Source organism: Myxine glutinosa, chromosome 14 (genome assembly GCF_964187855.1).
Source record: "Myxine glutinosa chromosome 14, kmMyxGlut1.1, whole genome shotgun sequence".
Lineage (NCBI taxonomy): Eukaryota > Metazoa > Chordata > Myxini > Myxiniformes > Myxinidae > Myxine > Myxine glutinosa.
The window spans coordinates 74,174,386-74,198,625 of record NC_136274.1 but is presented as its reverse complement, the minus strand read 5'-3'; the positions used below and the strand labels follow the sequence as shown (position 1 = coordinate 74,198,625).

The 24,240-nt window shown below is 46.7% G+C and overlaps 1 protein-coding gene across 2 annotated transcripts; it reads right to left on the bottom strand.

Annotated features, from left to right (window-relative positions):
- Positions 1-252: 252 nt before the first annotated feature.
- On the bottom strand, positions 253-23,837 carry MAPKAPK5 (MAPK activated protein kinase 5). Of its 2 annotated transcripts, XM_068136145.2 has the most exons (14): positions 23,760-23,837; positions 19,425-19,498; positions 19,160-19,235; positions 10,941-11,038; positions 7,197-7,305; positions 6,966-7,055; positions 5,640-5,735; positions 5,187-5,267; positions 4,765-4,952; positions 4,404-4,524; positions 4,173-4,303; positions 3,868-4,061; positions 979-1,086; positions 253-534 (listed from the first exon to the last, which is right to left on the bottom strand). In XM_068136145.2, the coding sequence occupies exons 1-14, from the start codon at positions 23,817-23,819 to the stop codon at positions 449-451; spliced, it is 1,512 nt and encodes a 503-aa protein (XP_067992246.1). In that variant the 5' UTR covers positions 23,820-23,837; the 3' UTR covers positions 253-448. The 2 variants fall into 2 exon arrangements, with proteins under 2 accessions (XP_067992246.1, XP_067992247.1); XM_068136146.2 differs by lacking the exon at positions 5,640-5,735 and having other exon boundaries at positions 23,760-23,827.
- Between the last annotated feature and the right edge of the window lie 403 nt (positions 23,838-24,240).

The window sequence follows — 24,240 nt, the reverse complement described above, 5'->3', positions numbered from 1 at the left end:
CAATAGTTATATCTTATGTGTTTTAGGGTAAGGCTGTGTCTCCCATTAATTGAAATACTCCATTGCACCAGTGAAAGAGATAGATTCCCTTCATATACATACATACATAAAATGCTATTAAGTTGTTGTGCATTTTTAATGTAAACAATGGAGAAAAATAAATGGCAAATCGATCACCGTGTAATCACTCGGTGAATCTGCAAATGGTGTCTGAGCAGTGAGCAAAAATAAATTTAAAAAGGCAAATTGGAATTCAGGTTTTTGACGTGTTTGATAATTTTATTTCACAGCACACATTTACAAAGACAAGTTCTAAAATACAGGCTGCACATTCCCTATATCCTTGCAAAGGAAAGATGGAGATTCCCTGTTAAATAATTCCAGACTGCATGAGCATTAAAATGGTTTTAAAGTTTGTTTTCATGCAGGGAAACATGTGGCAGATGTTTCATTGATGTTTCTCTTCCTCTTCTATGAAATGTCGCAAGAGCTCAGCCAGACGGAGACGGTCCACCCTCTCCTCAAAAAAAGAGCCTTGGACAAATAGGAGAAATAGTTTACCAAATTGTTGCAGTTAGTCTGAGGTTGATGACGCGTGAATATCATCCATCTATTTGGTTAAAACATTTTTATAACCCCCCCCCCCCCCCGCCGCCACTCCTGCTGCCTCCCTCTGACCCCCCCTCTCCCTCGTGGATGTCACACCCTCCAGGACGCTCCCCCACCTCCCTCTGACCCCCCTCTCCCTCACAGATCTCACACCCTCCAGGACACTCCCCAACCTCCCTCTGATGCCCCTCACCCTCACAGATCTACACCTCCCAGAGGCCCTTCTCGCTCCATCCTCCCTACCCCCACTCAACCTCAACCCCCCCGCACTCGCTCCTCAAACACCCCTCAGCCTCCTAGATGTCCCTCACTCCCCCTAAGATGGCCCTCTACCTACCACATCCCCTTTTCTGAAGTGTTCCATTATACCATTCCATCCGATGCTCTGCAGTGCATTCTGCAACAGATGTTGGTGGTGACAGCAGATCCATGCTTCGTGCATGGCCTGGCACAGCTTCCATTGTTCCACCTCCTCATCTGTCATGGGGAAGGATGTCCCATAAAGATTTTAAAAAGTCAATTCAGTTGAAATTTTATAACCAGAACTTGCACATTTGACAAAATAAAAAACAAATGTTGTTAAAACAACTCAAAAGTGCCATAGAATGTCATTGCTGCCATTAACCAAAGCTATTGCTCATTGCAAGTCTGAGTTACAAGTCGGTTATTGCAGTTTTATTATGATGACCTCAAGCTGGGATATTTGTGGTATTTAAACAACACATGACGTTGTAACATACAGTTCCAAAAATAAATAAAATACAGAAATGAACATTCATGAAGCGTCCATCGGAAGGATGAAGATGTGAAATATAACAAATGCCGACCGCTAACTGCATGCATCAGTTCACCGACCTTTTGCACGTTTGGCTCAGAAATAATTAAATGTTGGCTCATGGTAGAGCAAGATGGCAATGGCTACAATCTTAATACATAGAAGGAGCCAAGTTTCTCCGTCATTTATTCTCCGTCACGCTTTATTTCAAAGATTTTCTTCCATCATAGTATAATAACATCGATTTAATTGGAACAAAAATTTGTTCATTTAATCACAGTTGCCCGTTTTAAAAGCCTCTCAGACATGGAAGAAGAAGCAGCACTAATGATTTATTTATGCAGCGGTTTGAATGGAAACATTTATTATTCAACACCGCAGGAACCCTTTAGCTAGAAGGACATGAGAGGATCATATGATTATAAAAAAATTTTTTATGTTGAAGGCTCCAGACACAGACTGTATAGCCCTCATCGAGGCCAGGCCTTAAATAAAAGAGAAGAAAAGTGTATGATGAAAAGTGTATGATGTTTGTTTGTGAGAGAGAGATTGAAGCTGGCCTGGTAGCTGTAGTTTGAGCGAGACAGGAAGTAAGACCAGCAATCCTGACACGGAGAGTGTAAGGTGGTTCCGGGCACCACTTCAACGCTCCTAAGTCAAGACGGTAGTACGACACTGGGCGGTTGCTGTCTACAACCTACTACCTAAAAATAATGCAGTAATACTTCTCAGAGCAATAGAAAAGTACACGGAAGGAGCACACGGACAAGGACACAGCCGCCACGACAACAACTGCGTTATAGAAGGTCATTTTTCGTGATTTACTTAATTTTACTTCCTCATTGACACTCAGACATGCGATAGGTTTGTGAAGTACAACATGCTGTCTTTGGTAAAAAAAACCAATCTGCGAAATGACGAGAGGCCTCATACAATGAAAAGCGGAAACAAGTGGATGAACAAATGTGAAGAGGAAAGAATAACCTGCAGTAGGGGATGACACAAAGGAGTGCAGGAATCATACAAAGTAAAATAAACAAGGAGGGTGTGTGTGTGTCCTGGACAAGGAGAAAGTTAAAAAAAAAATACAGGAGAAGCCACGAGAACGGTAATCGGTAGAGCGCATAACTCCGCCAGCCTGAACAGTTTACGTTTTGTATCCCATTGATAGGCCGGATCCTAATTTGGACCAGGACCAAAATCTAATCGGCTTGTTCTTGTCGCCTAACCAACTCGTCCACAACTTTTTGAAACATCATGCTATATATCGTATTCGGCCCTATCACTCAATGGTGAAGAATCACTTGAAAAATTAATAAAAACCTCATATGCGGATCTGGATTCATCCACCAAAATCTAATCAATTCGTCCTTGTCGCACACCCAACCTGTCCACCAGGTTTTGCCTAAATCCGTCCACAACCTTTTATTCACTGAAAAACAGACATACATGGGTGAAAACACAACCTTCCACTTTCGGTGGCATCACCTGGCGTTGTCCTAATGGTTAGGGAGGCGGGCTTGGGATCCTAAGGTCCTGAGTTCGAATCCCGTTGAATTAACGCCAGGTGGGGTTGACTCAGCCTGTCATCCTTCCGAGGTCGGCAAAATGAGTACCACATAACTGGTTATAGAGAGGCATTGCATCAGCGGCAGACGCGCCCACAGAAAAATGATGCAACCAGCAGCCGGGTGGCTGCACACGAACCACCCACCACCTTTGGTGGCAGAGGTAAAAGTAAGAAGTGATCAACCCGTCTGCATGAAAAACAACCCGATTGTGCTACTCCTTGTCTGTGGGCAATACCAATGTTGAAAGCTTTGACCTGTTTCACATTCGCATCAAAACCTGCAGCTTATTTATTGGAAACCGAGGCCTGTTCAAGTCTCATGCCGAATAAAGGGTTTGCAAAGAAAATGGTTGCAATTGGTAAGATACAGAGTCAACTTGAACGGCACTCGGTAGAGCGCATACCTCCGTCAGGCTGGGCACTTTATGTTTTGGATCCCACTAATAGGCCGGATCTGGATTCGGACCTGAACCAAAATCGAATCGGCTTGTTCTCGTCACCGAACCAACTCATCCACCTCGTTTTGTCATAATTTGTCCGCAACTTTTTTTAAATATCATATTATATAATTGCTTTTCACCGATCTCTCAATTGTGAAGAATCACTTAAAGATTAAATTATTCTCGTATCCGAATCCACATTCAGATCTTCACCTAATCAATTCGTCCTCGTCACACACCCAAACTCTCCACCAGGTTTCGTCTGAAGCCTTCCATAACTTTTTGAGACATAGTCCTCACAAACAAACAGACGAGTGAAGACATAGCCTCCGTCCAACTTCGGTGGCAGAGGTAATGATCTCATCCCACAATGTATTCTTCGATCTACCTCATCACTTCCGCATCCTCAATTCTCTACTATTTGTGCAAGATCGCTTACAGAAGCAAAAGTGAAAAAAACAAATTTCACTTACCTCGCTGGGGCAGGATGCATTGTGCGATGACGTCACGAAGCTTCCCCACGGCCTGGTCTTCAGCCCTCTGGGAGTGGCAGGCCAATCGGGATAAGCACTGAATATTGTCGTTTGCCATGATGTCATCAGGACAGTCATCTCCCTTTGGCAGCTGCCCCATAGCATCGTTCTGGCATCCGGTGCACAACTCCGTCCTGCATGTTAATGGAAGAAGAATACTCCGGAAAGCGTTTTTTGAAAATGTTGGGAATTTGGGGAAAAGGTGGAGTTCTGCATTCGGGCAAAGGAGTGTATTCTATCATCACCTGAACATTTTGCGCTTTCTCAGGATGGGGTTATTGACTGATGTAAGTGGCTTCAGCGTGACATTGCACTCAGGCATACGCATGCTTGCCAGCTGCTCCGCATGCACCTGTTGGAGCTCCGCCATGGCAACCTAATGGCCACAAAGGTGTTTGCTGTGAAAGTGGAACAGCGGTCTATGTTGGCAATATAGTTTCCCAACATTCTCAAATAACAGTCTGCTCACAGCTAACCTTGTCCATGAGAAAGTTTGATGAAGGCAAAACATTGTCCATTGCCTCCAGGGAGTTGAGCCAGGGATGTGCAAGGACTTCGGCGACCGTGAGTCGTTCCTCTGGCTTTACGCGCAGAAGCCTGAATCGGTCATGTGAAGGCAAAATTCGCACAAACTCGGTCAATCCAGCACTCAAATGAGACCATGATTAATCATGTGAAGGATAAAACCCAAAATGGTTACTCCTGCTGCCCGATCATCCCCGCAGAGCAAGTATTTGATCTCAACGAAACGCTTCCATTTTAAGATCCGTATAGCAATTATAATGTCCGGGCTCTTGCTAATTCAGACATATAATCCTCTGCGTCATGTGCACGTACTTCCTCACAATATCCTTCGCCAATTCCGAGATCTGGCCCCACTCCTCCTCTGGAAAATTAAAACGGCCCAGCATGATCTTGCGCCGCATGTCCTTAGGCACGCAGTGTCCATGTTGCTCTGAGTGAAACGGTGGGTACCCGCACAGCATCACGTAGATTATCACCCCCATAGACCACAGGTCACAGCTCTGCATGTCAATACACACAAGTGAAAGTCCTAGATCACTACTCTTACTGATGCAAATAGCACTTTCACCAATGGAACGGATGTTATACACAACACTCAAAAGGGGACAACAGTTGCGGCGAAACGAAAATAACAGCTTTTACATCTCAAAGGCGAGTGTTTTCCGCGAGACCTGAAGCTCATCAAACCAAAAAAAAGACACTTGCTGCACACGGTCACTTGATAAGGGTCACACCTTATTGTAGGTGTACGGCGTTGGTGACGTTGGAATTATTCCAGCCTTTTCTTTCCTGTGCCTTTTTTGTGCTTCTAATACCTGCAAAGACACATAGAGTGGTTTAACAGATGTGGCACGACAGGAACCACCTTTAGAGGCCATTTTTCCCCGCAGAGCAGGGGTTGGCCTTTTTTGGGCACCGTGGTCCCCTTTTTGAAGCAATGTTTTATGGCCGGATGCCCTTCCTGCCTCCAACCCTGTTAGTCACCTCTTGCGACACACAGGGAATTACCAGTGAATTGGTACTCAATTTGCCGACCTCGGAAGGATGACAGGCTGAGTCAACCCCCCTGGCATTAATTCAGCGATTGACCGGGATTCGAACCCAGGATCCAAGGATCCCAAGCCAGCATCCTAACCGCTCACGACAGGGAAAGGTAAAAAGTGCAATGCGAGTCTACGAAAGGTCACCTGCGGAGCAGCATAGTAGGGAGTGAACTGTGGCGTCATGAGGTCGCCCTGATCAACCTTAGCGAATCCAAAATCGCAGAGCTGCAGTGGAGCATCCTAAAGTGAGAAAAGACAATACAATGTGCATTAATCCATCTTTCCAACTTGGAAGATGAATGGCACACCATCTCTGCAATTAAACAGGTTAAAACAAACTTGCTGATGCAAATGGAGGTCTTGTCCCAATTAGCAAGAGAAACATCAATTGCTTGCAAGTTGAATTGTTTTTGTTGCTTTGAAATTTACTATATGCTGCCCCTCGTCCCCATCTTTGTAAAGAACCCCCCTCGTTCTTGATTGTTCTTCCGATCTGTCTGTGCTTGTCCTTACGTTCATTGGTCGAGTATCGTCCGCATGTAGTTTTCTACCCCAACAACTCAGGTTTTCTACCCCAACTAATTGGCTCCAGTCTATGTCCGATGTGCACTGGCAGTTTTCGCTCGGCTGCATCTAATCAAGACTTAAAAAGATAAGATTAGTGCATATCGAGGGTGTTTGACCTGGTTGGAAAGCCACGTGACCCACAGGTAAACTGATTGTCACTCGCGGTTGATTAGCAACCTGCCCGGGTGGTAGGGTTATCCTAGCTATGTGGCCTCAGGTCCGGTAGTCTGGGGTGGAACTGAGGCTCCCCCTCGAAGCAATCCTCAAAACCCATGGCCATAACAATATTGTTTTTTGCCCCATCTCTCAATGGTGAAGAATCGCTTAAACAATTAATACATGCACAAGTTAATACAAAACATTCAGTGGCGGAGGTAATAAAGGGGGGGTCTCTTTCGGTCAATTGCAGCCTGGTGTTGGCTTAGCGGTTAGGGTGCCAGCTTGGGATCCTAGGATCCTGAGTTTGAATCCCGGTCGATCGCTGAATTAACGCCAGGGGGGTTGACCCAGCCTGTCATCCTTCTGAGGTCAGCAAATTGAGTACCAGCTTGCTGGGATGAATGATCCCGGTGTGTACCCTGATTTAGAATAGGTACGGTACACCGTATCCCTGCGCATCGAAAGAGGCGATTAAGGGTTGGCGTCAGGAAAGGCATATGGCCATAAAACATTGCCTCAAACAGGGAACCATGATTGTCATGCGGCATGCAAGGCTAACCCCCGCTCTAGCGGGGAAAATGGCCTTAAAACGATCATTCATATTCATTCATTCTTTCTGTCAATTGCTCAAAGCATTGGTGTGCTGCACTGGCTGCACTTGGGCCTCAAAATCTACATCAGCGTTACGATTTACCACTCATAAATGACCAACAACATTAAAGTGAGGATCGCCAGGACACGTACCAGCGTGTTATCTTTGAACAGTAAGTTTTCTGGCTTTAGGTCCCGATGAGCCACATTGAGGGAATGACAATGCTGCAATGCCATCGCCACCTGATGGATGGGGAAAAGAACAACAACATAAAAACTTCAGAAAATGGGTGAACCGCAATGATAGTCGGTAATCAAATCTTCTGACAGGGCTGTGGCTCGCCACAACCCGACACAGTGGAGCGCAGGCCAAGGCTACTCAACCTGTTTAGCGACTTGGCTGGCCTGCTTCTCAGTGAAATGTCGACATTGGCTGATCCTGTGGAACAGCTCTCCTCCTTCCATCATCTCCATCACAATCAACAAACGGGCTCTTAACAGGCAGAGAAAAAGAACAGTGTCAATGGGGATCAGTCGTATCTACCAGGAAACCCCATCAAAGAGAAGTCAAGGAGATAACTATGATTACGATTGGTGCAAGGGGGTAGCAAAGCGGCCAGTGCATTAAGAGTCAACCACAATGAGGGGAATGACCACATTTAGACGACTGGGTGAGGCAATCCGATTACCCCAAACGTGAAGGTTATTGCTGAGAGTGCTGGATTTTTTTTTAACCCAACCAACAACCAATAACTCGATTTTTTTTTTTTTTTTTTTTTTTGTATGCTGAATCGAGGCTCGTGAAAGAGCTAACATTTACTTCACAAACAAAATATATAAAAAGAGGGAGCGGAAGACAAGATGGGGAGAGAAGGGGAAGCACACAAACACAACATTTGAGAGCAGGGAGATGTGTGGAAGGGAGAGGGCTTGGGGGGAGGAGGCGTGGGAAGGGGGGGGGGGGGGGGAGGGAGAAGTATAAAACACAAGGGCACCAAGGACTTCCAGGACAGAAGTTGGTATTTCAAAAAAGTGGAATTGGGATGAAATTAGCGGGGGTAGAAAAGATCAAGGTTTTGGATGGGGGAAGATAAGAGATGGTGGTGAACAGCTGTTTTAAAGACCTGGAGGGTGGAGTGGGATTGAAGAGAGTGAGGGAGTTTGTTCCAGAGGCGGGAGAAAAGAGGAATGAAGGAGTGAAGGTGAGCAGAGAGTCTTGATTTTGGCAGTTTAACCATAAGAGGGTTGCAGGCAGATCTTGTGCGACCTGTAGGAATATTTGCGGGACAGAGCCCAGAGAGAGCTGGGGGGGGGGGGGGGGTGGGGGGGGGGGGCAAGGCCAGAGAGGAGTCGGTAGAAGACGGAAAGACCACCAACCTGCCTGTGGTGAGTGAGTGAGAGGCCCTCGGAGTTAGCTTCATTGCGGGAGATTCCAATGATTCTGAATGCTTTGGTTTCAACAGCGTGAAGATGAGCTAGGTGTGAGGCAGGAGCACCAGCCCAGAGGGGAGAGCAGTATTCCATTGAGCTGCGGATGAAAGCCTTGTATGTGGTGAGGAGCTCAGGTGTGCCAAGGAAGGACTTCGCACGACGGAGGATGCCCAGTCGGCGACTGGCTTTGGAGGCCAGATTTGAAATGTGGTCTTCCCAGGAAAGATCATGGCAGATAGTGAGACCCAAAAGCTTGAGTGACAGAACTTCTTGGAGAGGATTATTCAGAAAGTGGATGGGAGGGTTGTCCAGTCGGTCTTTTCGGAGAGGCATCGTAAGAGTGTGAGATTTGTCAGGATTGAAAGACATGTTCCACTTGTTTGCCCAGTCTGTGATTTTGTCCAGGTCTGCAGAGAGTGAGGAGGCTGCAGACTGCCGATCTGAGGGATGAAGAATGGAGCGACAGAGAGTAGAGTCATCAGCAAAGAGATAGAGAGGATTTTCAAGAGAGTCAGAGAGAACATTGATGAAGGCCAGAAAAAGCACAGGGCCCAGAACACTGCCTTGGGGAACTCCAGCCTGAACAGGAAGAGGAGATGAGAGAAACCCATTCAGGGCCACACGTTGACTACGACTAGAGAGGAAGTCCGCCAGCCATGCGTGGAGATTTCCATGGATACCAGAAGAGGAGAGTTTGGTGAGCAGAGCGGGGTGCCAGACCGTATCGAAGGCACGTGATATGTCAAGGGAGGCTGCTCTAATTTACTGTTTGGCATTGAGGACCTCCATCCATTGTTTAGAAAGCAGAAGCAGCATGTCCAGAGTAGAGTGACCAGGTCTGAAACCAAATTGATGATCAGAGATCAAGCCATTGGAGAAGAGGAAAGATTTCATATCTGAAGCAATGATGGATTCCATGACTTTGCTGATAATTGGGAGAAGGCTGATTGGTCTGTAATTGCTGGGATCTGTTTTTGCACCTTTTTTGTGCAAAGCGGTGATGTTGGCAGATTTCCAAGCAGATGGAAGATGACCTTGAGCAAAAGCGAGGGTGAAGAGAACAGAGAGAGGGAGTGAAAGAGCGGAAGAACAGGATTTTAGGACCCGTGGGCTGATGCCGTCAGGTCCAGTTGCAGAATCAGAGTCGAGGGTTGACAGAAACTTTTCCACCTTGTCAGGAGGAAAGGACACAGAGTCCAGGAGCAGCTGGGTACGGTGGGTACAGAGAGGGATGGGTTTGGGACACAAGATTTAGAGGCAAACACAGAGTTGAGGCATTCAGCTTTTTCACGTGCGGAGTCAGCCGTGTGGCCATTTGAGGTGAGGGAGGGGATGGAGGGGGGAACAAACACCAGAAACAGATTTGACCAGATGCCACCAGGATTTGGAAGAGGGAGACAGATAAGAGAGTTCAGTCCTGAGAACGGAGAGATATTGTTTCCTGGCTCTCCTGAGGGTGGACACACACATGTTTCGGGCTTTGTGAAAGGAAATGAGATTTCCTTCCGTTGGATTTGCTTTCCAGGAGACGAAAGCAAGTTGTTTCTGGGCAATAGCCTCACCACAAGATTCCGTGTACCATGGACGGGAGGAAGGATATGACAACTGAAGACGAGATGGGATAAATCTGTGCATGAGAGAGAGCAATTTACTTTGGAAGAATTCCCAGGATGAGTTGATGTCAGAGGCGGTAGAGATGGGAGACCAGTCCAGATGATTGATGGCTGCTTGAAGACCGTGCCAGTTGGCCTGAGTAAAATGCCAGACTCGTCGACGCTGAGGAGTGAGGAGGCTCTCTGAGTATGGTCAGAGAGATGTCCACTTTAACAATGTCCACTTCGATGACTTGACCCACACCACCTCGATAAATTGATAACTTCAACCACAATAATAACTTGAACCACGCTACCCCACATCCCTCCCAAACATGAGCAATAGTACATATCATCATTTTAACCTTACCCTGTGAATCAACAAGTCCCAGATATGACTTTCCCATCTGTGTCTATGCGGCCGTCTACGACCCTCCGGGCCTCTCAGGGGCCCACATTTGCAGTAGTTTTTATAGTGCGTACTCAAAGATATCAACTTTTTGGACGAATTGATCAGGAAGTTCTCCAACTGTTTGGTTGTGCAGAGGTACACCCCTTTCTCACAGGTGCGTTACAAGTATTTTCGGCTTCTTTAAAAGTCGTTTTAGCCGTTTCATGCCACAATCCTTATCTGGCAGGAATGAAATGTCCAGGGCCGCCCCGAATGACGTAGTTACTAGGGGTTTCGGCGCATGCACGCCGAGCAATCTGTGGCGGATTACGTCATTTTGAAAGTGCTATACTCTATGGGAGACGCAAGGGTCGATTTGCAAAAGGCCAAGTCCAAATCCTTAATACTGACGACTGACGTCTTTGACTGGAAACAACCCACAAGTTATGGGATGCCAAGTCCAGTATCTTAACTCAGTTTGAAAAATTGAATTGAAAAAAATCCCATAAAAAGGAACTTGAGGAAATGATAATGGAAGAAATATAAACAATAAAAAAATAAGGAATGCAACCTCCCTCTCCCCACTTCCAACTTGCAAGGATTCAGAAGGTCAATACAACCTCATAAACAATCCCCACATCAATCAGTAAACCAGTTTAGCAATCGGAATAGTCGGATAGTTTTTCTTGCATCTCTCAAGCAATCACAAGTCACCTGGCCATCGATTCATGAGGCAGCTGAAGTGTGTTCGCATACACATGGTGCAGCTGCACAACGTTAGGGTGGTTACAACACATAAGGTGCACCTTTACCTGCAAGGCAAAGCAGAGGGTCAAACAATGCAGAAAACAAAACACAATGCGACAGCCTCGACACCTATGCTTCCTTCATTTAAAACTTCTGGAAAAGAATCATAAGATTAATCAATTTAAAAACATACCGAAAATTAAAAGCAGGTGAAAGTTTAGCCACCACGGTAATACAAGTTTGTGTTGAGCTCTTTCGTGGTTCCCATCCAAAGCTGCGAAGACAGGTTCAAAGCCCATGTACAAGTAAATTAATTTATTCATTTTCTATTAACTTCCTTGAAATTAATATGTTATAGGTTGGCAGGATGGCCTAGGGCCGAGAGGCTGGCAGGATGGCCTCGGGCGTTGAAGCATGCACACTCATCTTGGCCCAGCTATCAACTGGCATCCTAGTGTTTCGCATGCGGGGCAATTCATGGACGTGTGCGCCATCCCTCAGATGGACTGTAACCTTGGTGTCCCGTCTGCTAGGATTAGTTGGTGGACGTTAAAGATCCTATGGTGACCTTCGCGAAGAGTAGGCGAGCCATCACTAAATTACAAATGGCTGCTCTAATATGCAGGGGGGAACTGCATCAGTGGCACAGCTGTGCCCCCAGCAAATGATGCTACCTACAGCCCTGAGCCACGTACTGCATACAAAAGAAGAATATTCTATTGAACCAAGCATTCAGGTCCAGGCCGGAAGTGATAAGCCACGGAAGTGATAAGCTGGGTCGTGGGAGATTCCATTAATCTTGAAGACCTTCGTTTCCACAGCGTCAAATTAAGCAAGATGTGAGGCAGGGGTGCCAGCCCAGAGGGGCGAGCAGTACTCCATCAAGCTGCGGATGAAGGCCTTGTAGGTGAATAGGAGTTCAGGTGTGCCAAGGAAGGACTTGTATGACTGAGGATGCAGCTGGCTTTGGAAGCAAACATTGAAATGTGGATTGCCAAAGAAAGATCAGGGCTGGAGGTGGGGCCCAGGAGTTTGTGACAGAATTTCCTCAAGAGGATTGTTAAGAAAGTAGATGGAGAGTTTGCCAGACATTCCTTTCAGAGAGATAGTGGGAAAGTGAGATTTGTCAGGATTGAGATTTGGAGATCTCGGAGACGGTGGGAGGGATTTTCGAAGCTCCACACGGTCTCCACGTTTTTCGAAGTTAAGTCTGTTCACAATTGTATTTTGTCGAAACTGTATTTATCTTTCGGTGTGTGAAGTTATTGTGTGCAACTTTGGTTGTTTCTCGGTTTATCTTTCATAAATTGATCGTCTGTTTGCCGTGTCGCGAGCAAGGCCTTTGCCGCGTCGCGAACGATTTGAAATCGAAGTTAAGTGATTGTTCCCATTTGTATTTTCGTTAAAACTGTATTTATTTATGGTGTTGTACGTATATTGTGTCCCGACGTAGATTTTTCGGTGCAAATCTTTCATACCTGTATTGAAAATCGTGTTAATTTGTGTCGTGTCTTGAGGCCTTGTACAGTGTGCACTGTACAACCTTGAGGCTTTGGTTTTTCTCTCAGCGGTCCGTCGTTTGTGATCCAATAACTTTCGTTCTCTGTATTCCCAGGCTTTTCACCCATAGCCTACTTCCTTGTGTAAATCTCAACTAAAAAAAAACTAAAAAAAAAACAAACAAACAAACAACATTTCCTTCTCTGTTCTCATTCGTTTATTCATTCTTATTCGTTCGTTCGTTCTTCGACCACGTGTTTCTCCCCCATTTCCCCAGATAGTTTTCACTCATTAACCTTCAATGTTTACACTTTCCCCTCAAGTTATGTATTCCGTCATATTTTATAACACCTTTTTCTTCTTCTTCTTTAAAAGGCTGCTTTCGACTTGCTCACCAAATCAATTCATCCCAAAAAAAATATCCATCTCCTATAGTGCCTTTTTTCTACATTCCCTAAACTCTCCTGCACTCCATCCTCCATCCAGCGTCCTTAAACGTATTTTTAACTCGAAGGTCACAAGAAACTCATTTTGCAATAAATGTTCGTTTCCCATAAATCGTACACTTTCAAAAATCCAATCTCACCCCTCCCCTCCAAATCTTCCCCATAACTCCTCCCCTCCAAATCTTCCCCATCACCCCTCCCCTCCAAATCTTCCCCATCACCCATCCCTTTCAAATCTCCCCCCTTGCCCCCTCCCTCCTAAACTACCCCCTCACCCCTCCCCGCCAAGACGCCCCCTCGCCCCTCCCCTCCTAGACTCCTGCCTCACCCCTCCCCTCCAAATCTCCCCCATATCCCATCCCTTTCAAATCCCTCCCCTTGTCCCTTCCCTCCCAAACTCCCCCCTCACCCCTCCCCTTCAAATCTCCCCACCCTCATTGCTTCTCAATTTCCCCCCTCTCACTCCCCCTCCTCAAAGCGTCCTCCCCGCTTCTTCCCCCTTCAAACTCTCACCTCCATCTCCCCCAACCTTCTGCCTCGCTCTTCCCCCTCCTCAAATAACACCTCATTGTGGCTCACCCAATCACCATCAAACCTTTTGTCCGCCCCATCCTTCCCTTTCTCCGAGCTATTCTGAAATCTCTGACACACCTTCAACAGCTCTCCCTACCTCTTCCACCTCTTCCACATCTTACCCTACCCCTCCTCCCCCCTGTTCTGTATCTGATGCTCCCCCTTCCTCTTCATTAACGGTATGGACCTCAAACATCCGGGGCCTTCGTTCAAACTTAACTGATCTCTCCATACAGGTTGCTTCTGTCAAACCAGACGTGATCTGCTTAACAGAAACTTTCCTCCTTTATGATGTCTCTGATTCCATAGTATCTCTCCCGGGCTACTCCCTCCTCCGGTATGATAGACCTGAGCCTCGTCCTGGAGGCGGGGTTGCTATCTTTATCAAAAACTCTCTTCCTCACTCGCCCTGCACTGCACTCTCTCCACCTCACCCCCAGGAATACCTCTGGCTATGGCTTCCCCTTCGCTCCCACCTCTTGTTCATATGTGTGTTGTACCGTCCACCAAACAGTGATGACTCCATCTACATCTCGCTGTCTGATGATATGGACCAACTTCTATCTACTCATCCCAACTCTCTCTTCCTCATATGTGGTGATTTCAACTGTCATCATGCCAGTTGGCTGGGTGTGGGTACCTCTCTCACCAGCCATGGCTCCTCAGCAAAGGACTTCTGCGACTCACTGGGACTGACACAATCTGTCAATTTCCCGACCCGGATCTCAGTCAACGGAACATCTTCTCTTCTGGACTTGGTTATGACTAACTTCCCTGAAAATGTCTGCTGCTCTTCTTCTGCTCCGATCGGATCATCTGATCATGTCCTTGTTAAAGTGGACATCTCTCTGACCATCCTCAGGGAGCCTGCTCAGCGTCGACGAGTCTGGCATTTCACTCAGGCCAACTGGCACGGTCTTCAAGCAGCCATCAATCATCTGGACTGGTCTCCCATCTCTACCACCTCTGACATCAACTCATCCTGGGAATTCTTCCAAAGTAAATTGCTCTCTCTCATGCACAGATTTATCCCATCTCGTCTTCAGTTGTCATACCCTTCCTCCCGTCCATGGTACACGGAATCTTGTGGTGAGGCTGTTGCCCAGAAACAACTTGCCTTCGTCTCCTGGAAAGCAAATCCAACGGAAGGAAATCTCATTTCCTTTCACAAAGCCCGAAACAAGTGTGTGTCCACCCTCAGGAGAGCCAGGAAACAATATCTCTCCGTTCTCAAGACCGAACTCTCTCATCTGTCTCCCTCTTCCAAATCCTGGTGGCGTCTGGTCAAATCCGTTTCTGGTGTTTGTTCCCCCTCCATGCCCTCCCTTACCTCAAACGGCTACACAGCTGACTCCGCACGTGAAAAAGCTGAATGCCTCAACTCTGTGTTTGCCTCTAAATCTTGTGTCCCAAACCCATCCCTCTCTGTACCCACCATACCCAGTCGTACCCTGCTGCTCCTGGACTCCGTGTCCTTTCCTCCTGACAAGGTGGAAAAGTTTCTGTCAACCCTCGACTCTGATTCTGCAACTGGACCCGACGGCATCAGCCCACGGGTCCTAAAATCCTGCTCTGCTGCTCTATCTCACCCTCTCTCTGTTCTCTTCACCCTCTCTTTTGCTCAAGGTCAACTGCCATCTGCTTGGAAATCAGCCAACATCACCGCTTTGCACAAAAAAGGTGCAAAAACAGATCCTAGCAACTACAGACCAATCAGCCTTCTCCCAATTATCAGCAAAGTCATGGAATCCATCATTACTTCGGATATGAAATCTTTCCTCTTCTCCAATGGCTTGATCTCTGATCATCAATTTGGTTTCAGACCAGGTCACTCTACTCTGGACATGCTGCTTCTGCTGTCTCAACAATGGATGGAGGTCCTCAATGCCAAACAGGAAATTAGAGCTGTCTCCCTCGACATATCACGTGCCTTCGACACGGTCTGGCACCCCGCTCTGCTCACCAAACTCTCCTCCTTTGGTATCCATGGAAATCTCCACGCATGGCTGGCGGACTTCCTCTCTAGTCGTCGTCAACGTGTGGCCCTGAATGGGTTTCTCTCATCTCCTCTTCCTGTTCAGGCTGGAGTTCCCCAAGGCAGTGTTCTGGGCCCCGTGCTTTTTCTGGTCTTCATCAATGATCTCTCTGACTCTCTCGAAAATCCTCTCTATCTCTTTGCTGACGACTCCACTCTCTGCCGCTCCATTCCTCTTCCCTCAGATTGGCAGTCTGCTGCCTCCTCACTCTCTGAAGACCTGGACAAAATCACAGACTGGTCAAACAAGTGGAACATGTCTTTCAATCCTGACAAATCTCACACTCTTACTATGTCTCTCCGAAAAGATCGACTGGACAACCCTCCCATCTACTTTCTCAACAATCCTCTCCAAGAAGTTCTGTCGCTCAAGATTTTGGGTCTCACTATCTGCCATGATCTTTCTTGGGAAAACCACATTTCCAAGCTGGCCTCCAAAGCCAGTCGCCGACTGGGCATCCTCCGTCGTGCGAAGTCCTTCCTCGGCACACCTGAGCTCCTCACCACATACAAGGCTTTCATCCGCAGCTCAATGGAATACTGTTCTCCCCTATGGGCCGGTGCTCCTGCCTCACACCTAGCTCGGCTTCACGCTGTTGAAACCAAAGCTTTCAGAATTATTGGAATCTCCCGCGATGAAGCTATCTCTGAGGGCCTTTCACTCACTCACCACAGGCAGGTAGGTGGTCTTTCTGTCTTCTACCGACTCCTCTCCGGCCTTGCACCCCCAGCTCTCTCTGTGCTCTGTCCCCCAAATATTCCTACAGGTCGCACAAGATCTGCCAGCAACCCTCTGATGGTTAAACTGCCGAAATCTCGGCACTCTGCTCACCTTCACTCTTTCATTCCTCTTTTCTCCCGCCTCTGGAACAAACTCCCTCACTCCCTTCAATCCCACTCCTCCCTCCAGGTCTTTAAAACAGCTGTTCACCACCATCTCTTATCTTCCCCCATCCAAAACCTTGATCTTTTCTACCCCCGCTAATTCACCCCAGATCCACCTTGTTTGAAATTCCAACTTCTTTCCTGGAAGTCCTGGCAGTGTCCATATGTTTTATACCTCTCCCACCGCCCCCTTCCCATGCCCCCCCCCCCAAAGCCCTCGCCCTCTCTCAGATCTCTCGATGTCTCCATGTCTCTCGGTCCCTGCTCTCAAATGTTGTGTTTGTGTCCTTCCCCCTCTCTCCCCATCTTGTCTACCGCTCCCGATGTTTTATGTTTTATGTGTCGGTTTGTCTTTCTGTGTGATTAATGTTCGCTCTTTCACGAGCCTCGATCTTGTATACAAAAAAAAAAAAAAAAAAAAAAAAAAAAATTGAAAGACATATTCGAAGTGTTTGACCCATTTGTGATTTTGTCAAGATCTGAAGAGAGGGACGAAGAGGCTGCCTGCCTATCTGAAGGATGAGGGATGTCACGGCAGAGGGTGGAGTCATCAGCAGATAGATAAAGAGGATTTTCCAGAGAGTCAGAGGGAACATTGATGAAGATCAGGAAAGAGACTGAGCCCAGAATACTGACTTGGGATGCTCCAGCCTGGACAGGACAGGAGATGAAAGGATTCCGTGGTGTACCACATGTGCCTACAAGAGTATAGGAAGTTAGTATGCCATGTGTGGATTTGGCCTTGGATTCCATAGGCAGACACTTCAACAAGGCGAGATGCCCAACTGGAATGAAAGCTCGAGATATGTCTCGAGAGACGGCTTTGATCTCGTGTCTGACATTGCGGGCCTCCATCAATTGTTGGACAGGAGCAGCATGCCCAAGGTGGAATGACCTGGTCTGCATCCAAATTGATGATCTGAGATGAGGCTGTTGGAGAAGTTGAAGAAAAGAAAGGATATCAACTGTGATTATGAATTCCATGACTGCTGATGATTGGAAGTAACCTAAGCTTGGTGTTGGCTTAACGGTTGAGGTGGTTGGCTTGAGATCTTAAGGTCCAGAGTTTGTGCCTGTCATACCATTGAAATAACACCAGGTGGGTTGACTCAGCCTGTCATCCTTCTGAGGATGACAAAATGAGCACCACATAAGTTATAGAGGCACTGCATCAACCGTTCCTCTCCAGAAAATGATGCAACCAGCAGCCACAGGCTACACACCAACCATCATTGGAATTAAAAAGAGGATTAGTTATTGCACCTTTTAATGTAGTGATGTTGGATTTCCAAGCAGGTGGAAGATGACCTAAAGCAAATGATAGGGTGAACAGGGCAGAGAGAAGATGTGCAAGAGCAGCAGAGTTTGAGAAGCATGAGTCCGGACTGCGAGGTGAAACAGGAGAGCAATGCCGGACAAACTGCATGCGGAGCTTAACGTGGGTCGTGAGAATCCTGAACAGCAAAAACTATCAGAAGGGAACTTCACAGGGTGGGACACCATTGCCATATTGCCATGCATGACCCACTCATCACAGCTGGCAACACCCGTTTGCAGGTGCAGTGATTCAAGGAGCATGGGCAGTGGACCGCCAAGCAGTGGACGAATGTGATATGTATGGTCTGATGAGTTGGCGTTCACCATGTTCTCGACGAATGGACGTGCAGCACGTGTGGTGACATCCCAGGGAGCACTACAGGCCCGAATGCTTGGTTCCAACAGGAAAAAAGGTTCTGGTAACTCCATAATAGTATGGGGCGCATTTTCCCGGCATGGCCTGCATCCACTCATTCCATTAGCAGGGTTGATGTCGCTCACTAATTTAGTCGAGTGATCAAATGATGCAGCATTTCTTCCCTGGTGGGAGGGGTATCTTTCAGGATGGCAATGCTCCAGTCCACAGGGCACGCGTTATCACCGGGTGGTTTGAGGAGCACGAGGACGAAGTGATCAATCTTCCATTGCCTTCTCAATCGCAGGACCTCAATCTCATGGAGCATTTGTGGGACCGTCTGGAGAGGCTTCCATGAGAGCGGTTTCCACCTTCATCAAACTGACATGAATGGGAAAACTTTCCTATGGAAGAATGGTGCCACATTCCTTCCTGCAGAACAGTTCCAGACCCCCGTCGACTCCAGACCATCCTGGATGCACGTGGAAGCCCAACACCCTACTAAGTGAAATTTTGTCGGTGTTTTCAGTTGTTTATTTTTGTCCACTACCTGTAAAAAAAACAACAACAAAAAAACACCTTTAGAGGCCATTTTTCCCCACAAAGCGGGGGTTGGCCTTTTTCGGGCACCGTGGTTGTTGTTTTTTGGTCCCCTTTTTGAAGCAATGTTTTACGGCCGGATGCCCTTCCTGCCGCAAACCCTGTTTGTCGCCTTTTACGACAAACAGGGAATTACCAGTGAACTGGTACTCAATTAGCCGACCTCGGAAGGATGACAGGCTACCTGTACCAGCCAATAATTTCCTAATATGCATTTTAATAGAGACCATGGGATGTTAAACATCCAAAACCGACACACACCCCTTTTCCGTCGACTTTCCAGCATGGATGGACGGAAGAGTCCATGCCGATCTTAGATAGCCTTATAGAGCACCGTGTAAGGTCATGGCGTATTACAGAAGGCCAAAACAATGCGTTATCGCACAAAACCCCAGAAAGCATGTTCGGGCAATAAATCCCCAGCGCCATCTCAGCCTTCTCAGAGTGTGCTCCGGAAGCATACGTGAGAACGTACCTCATTGCGTGATTTGGGGCAATCCAACAACATTTTTAAGGCGAACCTCTCGCCACTTTCTTTTCTCACACACGGTCTATGGGAAGAGAGCAAGCAGGTTTGAGATGGTGCGCGGTTTGAAGCAAAGTAACTGCATCTCAAATCACGACAAGAATACACCTATACCTGTGGAAACTACCTTTAATATCAATATTCAGCATTCGGTCGCAATGTTTAATTCTTTCAATGGCTGCTTCATAAACCATGCAAATTAAATATATTGTACCTGACTGGACCACTGATTCCAGCTCCGAGCTTCTGGTTCCACAGGATGGTATATTCTTCCAGAATACCAGTTGTCTGCACATGACCAAAAACAGCAAATTGGCCATTTTCATAATACAACATGAGGAAATCGTTTATTACTTCCAAATCACAGGTGAAGCCAGATTTATAGTAGGCCAACCAAATGTCACGCACTCTCTACCTTAAAAATAAAACATAGGGAAAACACCCCTGGCGCTCACCTGGTATAATAAAGTGTACTGCACTGACTAAAGGTATTTTAAACCAATTTCAATGGTTTCTAGAAGACAGAGCAGCATGTAGAATCAACAACAACAAACAACAACATGCATTTTAAGGCCATTTTCCCTGCTTGAGCGGGGGTTAGCCTTGCGGTCCCCATGACAATCTTCTCCATTTTGCCCTATTTTCTGCATCTCTCCTTGTTAACCCCCTTGCCCGCATTTCGTCTTCCACCATCTTTAGCCAAGTCTTTCTCGGTCTTCCCCATCCTCTACTTCCTTCTACATTAACTTCCATCACTCTTCTCAACCAGTCACTTTCATCCTTCCTCAACACATGACCAAACCATCTCAACCTGTTCCTCTTCACAGCATCAATCACAGGCAATATTCCCATCATCTTTCGCAATTCATCATTTGTCTTCCTCTCTCTCAACGACACTCCGCACATCCATCGAACCATTCGCATTTCCACCCTTTCCAGCCTTCGTTGCTGCTCTACGTTCACTACCCATGTCTCGCTCCCATAAATCATAACACTTCTCACACATGCAGCATACACCTTTCCCTTCAGCTTCAGCGACACTCCCCTCCTCATCAGCACGCCACTCAGTTCCCGAAACTTCCCCCACGCACATCTCACTCGAGCAACCGCTGCCGAGTCCGATCCACCTTCTCCATTCAGCATGCCTCCGAGGCAGCAAAATGTTTTCACACCTTCCAGCTTCACGTCGTCTCCAAGATCCAACCCAACACCTCCTCCATCCGCAGCTCCCTCTGTGCACACCCTACACTTGAATGTGGCTGCCACACTGGTTAATGACCCTCTCGGACCACTACATTTTTGATGAACCCACTCAGCGCACATTGTACATTGAATGGAGCTCACTCCGACACCCCTCCCGCACACAGCACACGGCCACCTCCCAGCTCCCTCCACCCCACCACACGCTCCACCACCCGCCATCACCCTCGTCCCTCCGACATTCACCTTCAGACCCCCTGCCTCCATACATTCCCCCCACCTGCCCATCCCTTCCCTCAGTCCATCCATACCCTCCGCAATCAACACCAGATCATCTGCACACAACAACCCCCACGGCAAACATGTAGAATCATACTAACATAATCATATGACTTTAAACAAACAAACAAAAAAATACCTATTTTGAGGGGCAACGCCCCCTGCCCCAACCACATGTAGGGGAGAGGCAGGTTAGTTGATACACTTTTCAGTTATGTTGGCCTATAATGAAGACTGTTAGCTAGACAGGATTCATGAATTGTCCAAAAGAAATATCAGTCTTGTACATACATACTTGTACTTGTACATCTTGTACATAGCCTGGCGTTGGCTTAGCGGTTAGGGTGCCGGCTTGGGATCCTAGGATCCTGGGTTCGAATCCCGGTTGATCGCTGAATTAACGCGATGGGGGTTGACTCAGCCTGTCATCCTTCCGAGGTCGGCAAATTGAGTACCAGCTTGCTGGGATGAATGATGACGGTGTGAACCCCGATTCAGAATAGGCACACTGTATCCCTGCGCATCGTGAGAGTGTGACCAAGGGTTGGCATCAGGAAGGGCATCCGGCCATAAAAACATTGCCTCAAACAGGGAACCATGATTGTCATGGGGCCCACAAGGCTAACCCCCGCTCTAGCGGAGAAAAATGGCCTTAAAACGATCGATCATTCATTCATTCATTCATTGTACATATCTGTGAAGCAGGCCAGATCCGCTGCATTATCAAACTTGGAATGGTGGCTCACAAAAAACTGTTTGTCAAACGTATCATCTGACCTGACCAAGTGGGTTAGTTGATGCACCTTGGTTGGTTAAATACATTGATTTACATGGTGAATGAGTTAGATGATACATCGATTTTCATGGTATTTCTGCCAATGGTAACAAATTAGCATGCACATAATTACAGATACACATCAAACTCGGCTACATACCATCATTTCTGTATAATATTTGTACTGATGGTATTTTCAGTCAATGAGCACTGTTAATTAAAGCTGTTTGTTTGTTATTTATTCAGTTGTATACCTGCTATGTATACATAGGTAATATAAAGTATATCTAACAATAGGGCTAAAGGTTAAGTTAGAGAGAAAAAAAAGACCTGCCAAACAAATGAATCGGCAAGCATCAAATACCAGGAAAGGAACAAGATTCACAACTCAGATGGACACAACTCTTATATTCTAAAGATGTACATTGTACAGTGTAGGCTATATAGGCCTACATATATTATGATGTATGAAGCCCAGTTACAAATGGCTACAGCATTGTCTTGTAAAAAAAATAAAAATGAATGGGTTAGTTGATACAGGTCGGTCGGGTTAGTTTATACAGGTCCGTAGGATTAGTTGATACAGGTCGGTCGGGTTAGTTGATACAGGTCTGTAGGGTTAGTTGATACAGGTCGGTCGGGTTAGTTGATACAGGTCCGTAGGATTAGTCGATACAGGTCGGTCGGGTTAGTTGATACAGGTCTGTAGGGTTAGTCGATACAGGTCGGTCGGGTTAGTTTATACAGGTCCGTAGGATTAGTTGATACAGGTCTGTAGGGTTAGTTGATACGCTTATCAACTAACCTACTCAGACTGTATCATCTAACCCATCCATGGGTTTTTTGCAACACATGTTACCCACATGCTTATGTGTGCTTTTGCACATGCAACACAAATCAGGTTTTTTGGAGAATCACACCCTCTCTTTGTCTGTAACTTCTTGACCTACTTATCAATTGTGTGTAATGCAACTAGCCAACAACAGAGGGCAGCACTTACACAAGTTTCATTTCTGAGGGCAAGGAGGAAGGTTGTATCAACTAACCTGCCACTCCCCTACCTCCTCAGACCCCAATTTTTCTGATGTCGTGAACAAACTTTGGTACATCACGGATGATGAAGGTTGTGGTGAAGTTTCATCGAAATTGTGTGTGTAGTTTCTGAAAAGAAAGCAAATACCTATTTTAAGGGGTCAAACCTGGATCCACTTTGACCCCCGGTAAACCCCCTTAGACCCCGATTGTTTTAATGCCATGAACAAACTTTAGTCGCAGCACAACAAATATCATTTCTGCCAAATTTGGTCACAATCCCATCAGCGGTTTCGGAGAAGAAGTTTCAAGTGTTTACAGACAGACGGACTGACTGACTGACTGATGGACTGACTGATGGATGGACTCATGGACTGACTGACGGACAAACTGACTGATGGACTGACTGATGGACTCATGGACTGACTGACGGACAGACTGACTGACGGACTGACTGATGGACTGACTGACTGACGGACTGACTGATGGATTGACTGACTGACTGATAACGCGCCATCGCATAAGCCCCCCTGACCTTCGTTCCAGGTGAGATAAAAAAAGGACTGTGCAAGAAGCAGAAAGATAAAAGGCCTTCGTGAACAGCACCAGGAATGGCAGGATGACCTAGTGTAGAGGTTCGCACACTCTCCTCGAAGCTGTGGGTTCGAATCCCGACCCAGCTATAACCTGCCATCCAGGTGTTTCTCAGGCAGGGTAATTCATCAATGTGTGTGTCGTCCCTCGGATGGACGTTAAACTGCGCGTCCCGTCGGTCAGCATCATGTGGTGGACGTCGAACACCCTCATAACGCGTCCTTCGCGAAGAGTAGGCGAGTTATCGCCGGCACCACGGACAAATTACCAATTCCTGCCCGAACTACGTCATCGAACGTCAACCCTTGCCAGCTGGTTCGTGAAAGACTTGGGCCACAAACCTTACCCAGCCAACCCCAAAATAACGTGGGAATAATAACAATGCCGGTTGCATTTCGAAGAGGAAGAAGAAAAGTAAGTAAGAAGAAGAAGATGTGACCAACACCGGGGTTACACAGTCGAAGGTCTTGAATCCAATGGATTTTTGAACTTTTAAATCCGTGACCCCGCATACGGGATGACGTAACGGAAAAGGGGAAAGGTCACGACTGTGGGGTCAAATAAGACGAAAACGAACACTTGTATTGAGAAAGGGAAGAACCAAAAGAACCACACTTGTATTGCGAAAACACTCCGGGTTTGTAAGCTCGACGGGGCCGGCGACAGCACCTTAAAAAGACAATCTGCCGCAGCCGGTGGCGTCTCCATCGCGGCCGGCTGGGGACGCATCACGTGACGCGGGCAAATTGAAATAAAACTCCTTTTCTCCACACATTAAATTAATAATTTTCCAAGTACTTTTTCGAACTGTCTAATTCAATTTGTTTTAGATGTCGTAAATTATAAAAACTTCCTGAGACATTAATGTTCTGTGTGACGTGACTAAGGGAAGTGCTACGCTCATTGACATCAGCTGCTGAAGCCAGATTGCCGCCATCTTGCAAATCCAGAAAATCACAGCTCATCGACGACTGACAGAACTCAAGAAGTCGACTTTTTTGCGCATTGAAGAGTTGTTAAAACAGGTTAACGACGTAACATGCAAAATACTCTTAGCGGTATCCTTCAAGTACTTCAGATTGCTTTCAGAATGAATTTTGCTTGGATCGATGATGGCGGCCAAGCTTCCTCATCTGGCCATGATTTAATC